The sequence below is a fragment of the Gasterosteus aculeatus genome, chromosome 10 (genome assembly GCF_964276395.1).
Source record: "Gasterosteus aculeatus chromosome 10, fGasAcu3.hap1.1, whole genome shotgun sequence".
Taxonomy (NCBI): Eukaryota; Metazoa; Chordata; class Actinopteri; order Perciformes; family Gasterosteidae; genus Gasterosteus; species Gasterosteus aculeatus.
In genome coordinates, this window is record NC_135697.1 from 6,648,248 (window position 1) to 6,659,025 (window position 10,778).

Consider the following 10,778-nt stretch of genomic DNA (forward strand, 5'->3'; position numbering starts at 1 on the left):
CCCACAGCTGTGTGTGTTACCGTGGTTACGACCGGTGATGGGGGATTTGACTAATTGGACCTCTCAGGCCTGTGTTGGCGTGAAGGCCACGGACCGCGTTCGACATCTCCTTCACTGTCTTAGCGAACAACAACAATTAGAGCGAGCTGATGGACCTTTTATTCACAGCAGACATTTAACAGTCAGAAAAACACAGCAGGGAAATTACATTACGATCGTCTGTCGAGCTATTCGGCTTCCCCGAAGGACACCGCAGCTATCATGTCATTAAATACACCTGTGCTTGGTTACGCACACCTTGTAGAGTAGGAAGCTTAAAACGATAACCCCCGTGCTGCCACAGCTTCTCACAGCGGAGCTATAGGTTAACGGTTAAGTAAATATCTGCTTCGGTCTTTCTGTAGCTGAGTGCAAGCGAGTCAGTACACATTTTTATGAACTTCGTCACTCATGTTATCCATCACAGGCGCTACAGGACTCTTGTCACTTCTCAGGAGTTTTGCTTTTGGACTAAAGTGGCCCTTTTTCTAAACGAAAATATCTTATTTGGATATAACCACCATTAAAAAAAATATTTCACCTTCACACAAAGGAAAAACAATGTTTATCTTCATAAATGTGCCTGTTGTCCCTATTTTATTAATGCACAAACAATGCATTTACAGAGACTACTGGCATTGGAACTATGTTTACAAGGCATCACTAGCAAACCTGTACAGAAGTTAAGATCATTTGAAAGTTCAAAATGTTCTGACCGTTTTTCCTCCGTTCACGTCAAATCAGTCATTTATGTTTTGGCTCAAAGTCTTGGATATGTAATAAAGTACTATCGGGGAACTATAACATTGTACTGAACATAAACTGGTTTCCTAAGCAGGCAGGATGCTCGGCCTCCCCTCGCAGTAAGAAAGTGCCCTTGTGGAGAGCCGAAGCGGCTCGTGGTTCAGTTAGCAGCGTTTGGCGGCCCCTCCGGGATGAGAGACATGAAGAAAGTTATGATGAACGACCACGTGGAGGACAGGAAGCCCGCGTTGGGGGCGCTGTTAGGATCCTCCGCTCCTTCCTCCCCGCTTTCCCCATCGTCGTCCGAGCCGTCGTCCATCACTCCTTCCTGCAGGGCAAGAAAACGACTTATGAGCAAAGCATCAGGCGAGCTGCGGCAGGTTTAACACTGACTTATGCTGCACTATTTTAAACATGCTTCTCTGTAAAATGATATAAATAATACTAAGCTACTCTCAATGTCTATCCAATCCAGACTAATATATATATATATATATATATATATATATATATATATATATATATATATATATATATATATATATATATATATATATATATATATATATATATATATATATATATATATATATATATATATATATATATATATATATATACACACACACAAATAAAACTACTGCAAAGGAGTCAATGACCATCACATTCCATGATGAAAGTACTTCATCTTGCAAATTTCAACTTTTTTTGTAAAATCTTGTGAATATCTGGAAGCTGGCATAATAGTGACCGACTTGCACTGCACGTATAATCTATAGATCAAATTTTCCTTCTACAGACAAGAGGCAGCCACCATTTCCTGCAGGTCCTGGTTCTGCAGCTCTCCCTCCAAGTCGTCCTGATGGTCTCGGTCTCCCGGAAGCTGCAGCTCATTCTCCAGGTTGAAGGGAAACCAGCCGGTCTGATGCCTGCAGACGGAAAAAGACAACTGACATTACAAACGTTTTACCTCCCGTCAATAACAGTCGGTGTCTGATCCATTTGTCGTGAATTATAACTTTGCGCCGAATGGGAGGTCTGTGATAATTATGACGTACCGTCAATTATGAATTAAGTCAGGAGTCATTTATGGGAGGTGGACGGCGTGACCACATACAACGTAATCAGCGCATCACTAAGGGACACTCACAGGTAAAGCACTACCATGGCCATCATCACCATGACGAAGCGGCTGAAGGAGGAGTAGAAGTACACTATGCTGAGTAGGACCCCAGCACGTGAGAACGTGTACACCCAGTCCAGCCAATCCCGGTGCTGCTCCTCCTCGTTCATGATCTCGCCGCCCTGGGCGTTCATCTGGACTTCGGGGTTGCCGCGGCGATCTGCCTGAGGCCGCTGGCTCAGAGGGTCGGGCTGGTTGGAGTGAGCGGCGGGCTGGTCCGGCCTGAGATGTTGAGAGGAGGCAGCCAGTAACTGACTAGAGAGAGGAGGGGGGGTTACTTTTGGTTGAACAGGGGGTCCGTAAACACTCCGAAACCTAAAGAGACCTACTAGTGCATGTAGTACTGGCGGGCGTACAACTGCTGCCACCACATCAGCGTCATGGGGTTGACATGAGTGGGCATGTTAGTGGGAGGAATTGATGGCGAGGAGTACTGATCCCAGCTGGAAATTGAGACAAAAACATTTCACTTGTTACACCTGACCTTTATCTTTTATTGTAGAAACATTAGATTGATGATATATTAACGGCTATTGCATCAACTAACAGCCAAGTTAATTATACAGACAAGAAACAAGCCTAATTGTAACTTAACCTGAACCCAAACGGCTGAAACGTACAGAAGAAACAACTTTGCACTGGAAAATAACCTAAAGTAATTATATTTCAAAACAATAGCTGCTCTGTGTTACTGCAGCTCTTTGCTAACATGTGACACGGTACAATTTGCTACATAATTCCGTAGACGTGTATTGGATATTAATCTTCTTTATGACATAATTCAGACATTCCAGGACTTTTCTCGGAGAGAGCGGCAACGCTCGTCAAAATATCCCTGTAAACGGTTCAGTCTTCCCTAAAAGTCTTCATTTCCTGCAGTGAGCTCACCTTTGCATAAATTGTGGATACATCTGGTGGTACGGGAAGGGTCCGGTTCGCTGTCGGAGTCCATCACTGCTCTCTGCTGGAGGGCCGTGTTGACCAGTGGTCGGACCGGCAGGATTCAGAAGGGGCTGAAACCAGAAAAACGAGCCCCAAGTTTATGCCTCATCTTAAAAGAAAGGCCAGACATTTTTGTTAATCCTCAAGGAGGTGTAGATCACAGCAGTGAGCTGGATGATGAAAGAAATGCGCTGATGATGAAATTAACGGAAAGGTGCGAGGAGCACGCGGGTGACCCACCGGGGGACCGGCCGAGCCCTCCTGGGGCTTGTTGCTGTGGCTGCGGAGGGGCTTCGGGGAGGTGGGAGGGGTTCGGGCGGCGCACACCAGATGGAGCATGTGGTACTCGTCCTGCTGCAGAAGCAAACACGGCTCATTAGTAAACCACAGCCTCGCATGTTCAAGGAAAATAAAACTTGTCAACTAAATGGCTGTACGGTGCTTCATTTGGTGTCATTAGGGACTGAGTTTCAAGTCAAAAAGAAGAGCTGTTTAGATGTTATCTGTCCAATATCCATAATTGGAGTATGTGTAGTTGATTTATTATTAAAATATCACAATTTTGTAGGACAATGCATTAGTTTGATAACCTTATACTTGGTACTATCTTTACTGGATTGCCTCCACTCTTGGGAAGGCTTTCCTCGACCTTTCTGCAGGGTCGAGGAAAGACGTAAACCATGAGGTCAGTGATGCTGGCTGGAAAGGGCCGGCTCACAGTCACATGGGGCAGAGGTCACAGTCAGAACGGAGGAAAACGTCTTTATAAAACCTTGCTTTGTGCACGGGGGGAGGCCTTTGTTTGGTTTAAGCAGGACAGGAGCTTTGGCAGACTGCTGCCACCAGTAAACTTGCATCAGTCTAATAAATATGAAATTGATCACAGAGAGAACTTACCTTTCTGAGCACATCTTTTAGGGTAAAGTGATCCAAAAGCAGCTTCCCAGAATACACCAGCCTCTGGTCTTTGGAGCTCTGGAAATCCAAAAGTGTACGGATAATCTGGTCACGGAATACAATATGGTTTTCTTAAACTTTTCTAGTTAATATTGACAACAACAATGAGCATGAAAACGGCAAACTGTGAAATGTAGATTACGACATCAATAGGAGACACTGTGAGTAAGAAGGATAAGACTAGTAGTAACCTCAATAAGAATAAGAGGATTAACCTGGAAGTGCAGCAATGTCAGTGTGTCCTCTTTGAAAGCTGCATTCACTGTACGACCGTTCAGGAGTTTAAACGGCTTTTTTCAAATCCTCCAAGATGCCTCCTTGTGAAATACGCCAAAGTCAATGTTTGCAGTTTTAAGGGAGCCGTTTGTCCCCGTGTGTTGTTACACAACGACGGCTATATTCTACAATAACCGGCAAACCCATTTCCTTGACACCTTCCATCTGAGTGGATTTTCAACAACAGGTATTTGTAATTTCTTATCTGACGCAACCACTTCTTGGGGGTAAATTCCACAGACATCGTACACATCACATGAGGGGAGGGACCCAGCAGGCGAGTAACTCGTGGTAACAGTTTGTTTCTGACGTTATGTAACCCGTCTCTTGCTCACTTTACGTTTCTGTGCCCGCACTACACCGTACAGGTGAAACAACAACAACACAGGTTGAGCCCTTTTTGGTGAGACAACAACGGCGATCAGCTGACTCAAATGAAGAAAAAGGACTGAGGGGCGGCGAGGAGGTGCACGCCCGTCGTCAATCACGCATCGTCCCAGTGGGCCGGGGCAAAAGAGGGGGCACTACTCACTGGTTTGCTTGGGTACACATCGGAGATGTGCGCTTTGAGTTTCTCCACAGTCCAGTTATGGCAACAGTTGATGGTGTGGTCGCTGTACTTCTGGTTGGGTGCCCTGATGACAAGGGTAACAGAACTGTCCACGATACCTTGATCCATGACTCAAAACCATTTGTCTCAAGTGGAGAAAAAAGATGGAGAGAGAGGGAGAGAGAGGGGGGGGGGGGGGGATCTGGACCGCCCTGTCAGGGGAACGCTGGCTCCAGTCCTCCTGGATTTCTCTAGTTGTCTCCCGACATGCGAGCGCAGCTGTGACGTTACTGTCCGGTCTGACGCTGCTGACCTGCGAGCTGCAAGATGCTTCCGGTCATGTTGTGGCGCCGACACACAGCTGGGACCCGAGGGGCAGGAGGGGAAACGCGAGGTTGGCGTGATCGCAATAACATCATTTCCTCCACATATGACCGCGTGATAACATTAAACATTAAGCATTTAGCATGTCGTACGTCGCCGCAGTAATATCACATGAAGAGGCGTTAATTGTCTGGATGCTTCGAGTAGTGAAGTCTGACACACATTCAACACGACCGACGTTTAATGACAACTAGCGTTACACTGTTATAACGTGAGGACCGGCGCAGAGAGGCTACGATGACAACTGTCAGCAGCTACCGATAAGTTGCCCTGGTTAGGGGTATTTGACAGGCTAAGCTAACGTTAGCCGCAGTCGGTTTTCTGCTACTAATGTCAGTCAAGTCAAGCAGAAAAAAGTTGTTAGCTCGCACACTTAGCAACGCGAATTACAACGATCTAGTTTTATAAAGACGGTTGTATCAGGGAGAGGGAGACATATACTTCTTTGCTTACCTTGTTTACCCCCAGTGAGCGAAATATGCAGCCCGGTTTTAACTCCAAGCCCTGACTGAATCCGAAGGGGTGTCAGTCTTCTTCGTTGGACTTCGCTGCATGTCGTCAATATTCAACGATGACGCCGCTTCAGTGCCGCGCAGTGGTAGAAGTTTGAATGACAAGCACAGACGTGATGACGGTCCAGATGGCGTGCGCCACAACAATAATATATATTGCTTATATACTATATATATATATATATATATATATATATATATATAGAGAGAGAGAGAGAGAGAGAGAGAGAGAGGGAGAGAGAGAGAGATATTTTATTATGTACTATTATTATATAATGATACTGAGTATATATGATCAATATATAATAATGATGTATTAGAATATATATCTATATATGATTTATATATGATTTATGGATAGTAATTTGAAAAAAATACGTTATTAATTTAATAAATAGACCTTTCGACAATTAAAGAAATTGAAAAATATATATACATGAATATATCTTCTCTATCCATCATATCATGAACAAAACCACGAACTACAGCCATTCTTTTTTTCTCAACTACAGCCAAAAAAAGAATCAAATCGTGTCTAAATGAAAATGTAACCAACCTTCGTGGGGGTCTATTGCCAGGCTGTTGTAGCCTTCATTCTTTTTAGGTCTAAATCTATTAACATTACAAACAAATCTAATCATAATTACTGTTGCGTGAAACCTGGACGAATATTGGAAAAGCATTTCATCCAACAGCACCAAGATTCTACCACTGACTAATTTCTTCTTAGAAACCTCGTAATTATTGTAACTTCAAGAAAATAACCACAATTGGGTGATTGATTGGGGGTGGAATGTGTCACTATGATGGGCTAAGATCTATTGCAGTTGAGGTGATTCCATTTGACTGCCATCTGATGGTGGCACAGCGCAACACCACTGGCTCGATCCCTCCAGATACTGTATCTCTGTCTGCCTGCTGCTTGTCGGATGCTGGTTAATGCATAATTCTAGAGTTGTTGCACTGTGTGTATTGAATCAATTAGCAGCAAACCCTCCTGCCTGGAAAATATAATTGTGTAATGTTTTCCGCATTTTTTATTTTTTTGGAGGGGTGAAATTTGTTGTACTTTTAAAATAATTAGATTTCTTTTTATCCAGGCATCATAATACATCTGTAGTTATTTTATCTGGGCCCAGGTTACATTATCCTGCTTAAGGGCTCAGTCTGCCCCTTGTGTTTTTCCTGTGAACCAAAGTGTATTTCCCCAGTGTTTCTGTCTATAAGTAGAAGTGTGTGATGCAACTATGTCATGGCAGGCGTATTGCTCCAAATAACGTACTCACCAATGTACAAATTAAGGCCAAAATTGGAACAGTGAAAAATCTCTTCATTTATAACAAAAAATAGATGCGTTTGGTAGATCAGCACGCAAATTGCATGTGGTTATAAAAATACAGACTGTGACCTTTCACACATTCAAATGTATTTTCCTTGGTGGTTTAATACTCAAATATCCTGCAATGTATACAATATATATTTGACCAATGTGCAGGTGGCAATCCAATAACATTTAAAATTAGCCAAAGGGTTTGTATAGAGGGTATAAAGTAAACTAAATAACATTCTCTTCAATGTTTCATCATCATTCATTATACGGGAGCACAAAAAAGTCAAATTTGGATTTAACTCCCTTTTCCAAGCTACTATTTACTCATACACATCAACATGTCACTATAACTCCATCCATCCATCCATTGTCAAACCGCTTATCCTGCACACAGGGTCGCGGGGGGGCTGGAGTCCATCCCAGCCAACTTCGGGCGATAGACAGGGTACATCCTGGATTGGTCGCCAGCCAATCGCAGGGCTACACAGAGACACACAACCATTCACACTCACACAACTACGGGCAATTTAAAGTCCCCAATCAACCTGATCCCCAGAGCATGTCTTTGGACTGTGGGAGGAAGCCGGAGAACCCGGAGAGAACCCACGCAGACACGGGGAGAACATGCAGACTCCACACAGAAAGGCCACTGGGCGGAATCGAACCTAGGACCTTCTTGCTGTGAGGCAACAGTGCTAACCACCACGCCACCGTGCCGCCCGATGTCACTATTACTCCTTTCTAATTATTATTTTCATGCTGTATCTTGTCGATGGGGATATTGCCGCATTTTGTAACGAGACACAATGGTGTATTTGAAGCATCTATACTTATCTAAGCAGCAAATGGCACCAGTAAATCAGCAAAATGATTCTATCGAGCTGGGTTGGGGCTCTGTTTAATACGAGTTGGCCCATTTGATCACTTCTTGACCAAAATGTTCTCCAGGTGCTTTACTCTCAGAATCCAAAGACACGCAGGAGAAATCAATTACAAAATTGTTGGCCATCAATTTGTGTCTCTTGACCAGTGTGCGTTGTGATTGGTTCCACCTGTAAATAACACGTTTAGGTGAATGAATACATTTCTTATATCGGAGCTCTGGAATTTTGATCAATTTCTTGTTGCCCAGGAATGTACACCCCTTTTATGGTAGTTGACACAATGGACGGTTGGAACAATTCCCTAAAGCCAGCTTCTTTTTGTTGGATTTTTTCATTTTCATGAAGTGTTAAGTGTTAAGTATTATCAAAGCATCTTTTGATCTTGGACGCTGGCTCGCCGTCACAGCGAGTGGAGACTCTTTCTTGATCCGGCAAAGAGCAGCAGCTGCTTTCTGTCGTCCTGTTCTTCCATCTCTCTCATCCTGCTAAAATGTCAGGCTGCACTCAGAAGCCTCAGGGAGCTTCCTGTGGCCTCAACTGGCAGAGAAAGATGCCACTTTATGTAGAGTACCCCATAAGACCCCCTGTGACCCCCGTAGGTCACAGCAGACCTTAAACTTGGTTGCGGATGGTTGAGTGCGGATGTTCATGCACACAGAGTCTATCTGCCCTTTATCCGCAGGCACGGAGATTTCTATAGATAATGGATTTCTATTGACACAAGCTGGGATCATTTCATCCCTCAGCAATACAAGAAATAAGTCTCATAAATAATGATTTAATGAAATTGCTTTCGTAACATTTGTCCTATGAATATCAATAGTCAAAGCACATTCAACACACACATTCTTGTGTGTTGAACTGAGCAGATTGCCCCCTCCGTTCATAATTAGCGTCCGTCTTGGTGAGTCATCAGTGTGAAAACATCACTCCCTGGAGGAGGTTTTGAAAAATGAGTAAAGTCAAGGCACCTTTGTGATAACAACTCCTCTCCGCCAATAGTTTCAAGATGTTTCTCCACACGTCAGATGTTCTCCCTCCCTCCGTCTGATCTCAGAGCCGTCATTTCATAAATGATCAAACAGGTTTGCTTACGCAGGGCCTTTGGTTTAAAGTTTCTACCTGCGGTTCAAAGTCAAATATCTCAGTCAGGTGATGTACTATTGCAGAGATCTATATTGACTGTGTCATAAATGATGAGGTCACAAGGGTTTGCTAGTCCAGAGTACCACAGCAGCACACAGAGAGCTGCACCTAGTGTCTGCCAACATTTCTAGTGCCAATCATTTAGGCTCAAATGTATTTGCTCATTTTATTGATGAATGGCGTTTATGTAGTGGTTGAGATTTACATTTCCTTTACTGGACAAAGGACTAAATTCAATCTTAACCAGGATTTGATACAAAACTAAGCTGTTGCACGCCATCTTAAAGCAATTCGAAATTGTTGAAGGATTGACGAAGCCTTTGTGGATATCTGGAATGTAATTTTTGTTTTGTTGTCAAATTTAGCTTTATTGTTGTTTTGACATTTGCCCTTTGAAATGTAGTTTGTCACCATGGAGTAAGGCGCAAGCTTTGTCCATTCTGTCTCTGCTTCCATTTGTATCGTGCTGAATAGATTGTGAAGCCCTCCTGCCCCCTCGGTGTAACTCCCGATGGTTGCCTGCAATTAGTGACTCACTGCAGCCTAGAAAGTCACTGACTCGGGAAGAAGGAGGCGTTAACTGCTAATCCGGTTTTGTCGTTTAAAGACCAAGTGAAACCTGTTCAAACCCTCCATTATGCCGTGCTAAGCGGAAAAAGCCCCTTCAAAGTTTAGGGCTATTAACAGAATATCCTGCCGCCTGAAGTGGCTTACTTCATCAATTAACCCTTTTCTTCACATACACATAATGTTGTAATAGTGTAAATGGCGCAGCTCTGCACACGAGTCACACACCGTTTGTAAAACGTGTTTCTTGCACTGGGTGGCAGTATTCATTCACTTTTACACTAAAACCAAGAGGGGATTGAACTTTTGATTAGCTGCATTACTTTATGTTCTGCACCGTAACCTCCAATCCTATCATCCTTCAATCTACATATTCCTTATCCCAAGCTAATAACATTGGAAAAACGCAAATGCATTCATTGCATAACATGTTTGTCTCTTAGAGGTTCTCTAAACTTGACTTTTAGTAAAAACTGCTTTTTGCAGAAAACAGTTCTCCAACATTGGCAAGCTGTGTCCTTACTGCACAGTGCAGCATTGCTTTCATGTACACATGCATACTTATATAAAACTCTCATATGTGAGTCCAGGATGCATCCACTTTATATACAGATGTTATAAAAAAGATGGATATTGCTTAGCCTTAAATGGATTTTCCTGTGACACTATCTGCGTTTTGTGTTTCTCTCGCAACGGCTTGACCTTGTGCCATTTGATCCACTCTGTATGAGCAATTGAAACTCTCAATTGATGCTTTCAAAGAGGTAGTAGGCCATTGATTAGCCGCGATACAATTAGTCGACCTTCGGATAAATCATTACGCGTCAATAGCTCAAAGTGGGAAACTTTATTATTTTCGAGCTGCGCGATGTGTCTTACGTACACGTGTCTAGCCGGTCTAAAATACAGCAGTCCCCATGGAAACAGGTGTCCTACCTGCAGAAGCTCCATAAGAGATTTCCTGCAGGGAGATGGGAAAGGGGGAAGAGAGGACAGACCTCAGGAGTTGAGATGTATGACATATATGACTTACAGTCTAAACCCGGTGAATGCAGTATCTGGACACATGAACACGTATCTCCCACGTGCATTGTTCTGGTTTCCCTTGGCTGGGCAAATATCGTCATGACTTGATGAATCACCTGCCAACTTGATGCAACTAAGGTATTTCCTGTTTTCACCGTCAGCCTTTAGATCTCCTTGTACGCTGCATGAGCTAAGCCATCTGAAAATAAGAATAAATCAGACCTTTCTCAATACAAGT

General features: G+C 43.4%; 1 protein-coding gene across 2 annotated transcripts; it reads right to left on the reverse strand.

The window, feature by feature from the left end:
- Positions 1–134: 134 nt before the first annotated feature.
- LOC120825925 (homocysteine-responsive endoplasmic reticulum-resident ubiquitin-like domain member 2 protein) lies at positions 135–5,700 on the reverse strand. 2 transcript variants are annotated; one of them, XM_040187773.2, is made up of 9 exons: positions 5,529–5,700; positions 4,674–5,052; positions 3,806–3,883; positions 3,149–3,262; positions 2,855–2,979; positions 2,296–2,409; positions 1,934–2,221; positions 1,598–1,712; positions 135–1,111 (listed from the first exon to the last, which is right to left on the reverse strand). In XM_040187773.2, the coding sequence occupies exons 2-9, from the start codon at positions 4,818–4,820 to the stop codon at positions 944–946; spliced, it is 1,149 nt and encodes a 382-aa protein (XP_040043707.1). In that variant the 5' UTR covers positions 4,821–5,052; positions 5,529–5,700; the 3' UTR covers positions 135–943. The 2 variants fall into 2 exon arrangements, with proteins under 2 accessions (XP_040043707.1, XP_040043706.1); XM_040187772.2 differs by having other exon boundaries at positions 3,806–3,910; positions 5,529–5,625.
- Positions 5,701–10,778: the final 5,078 nt, after the last annotated feature.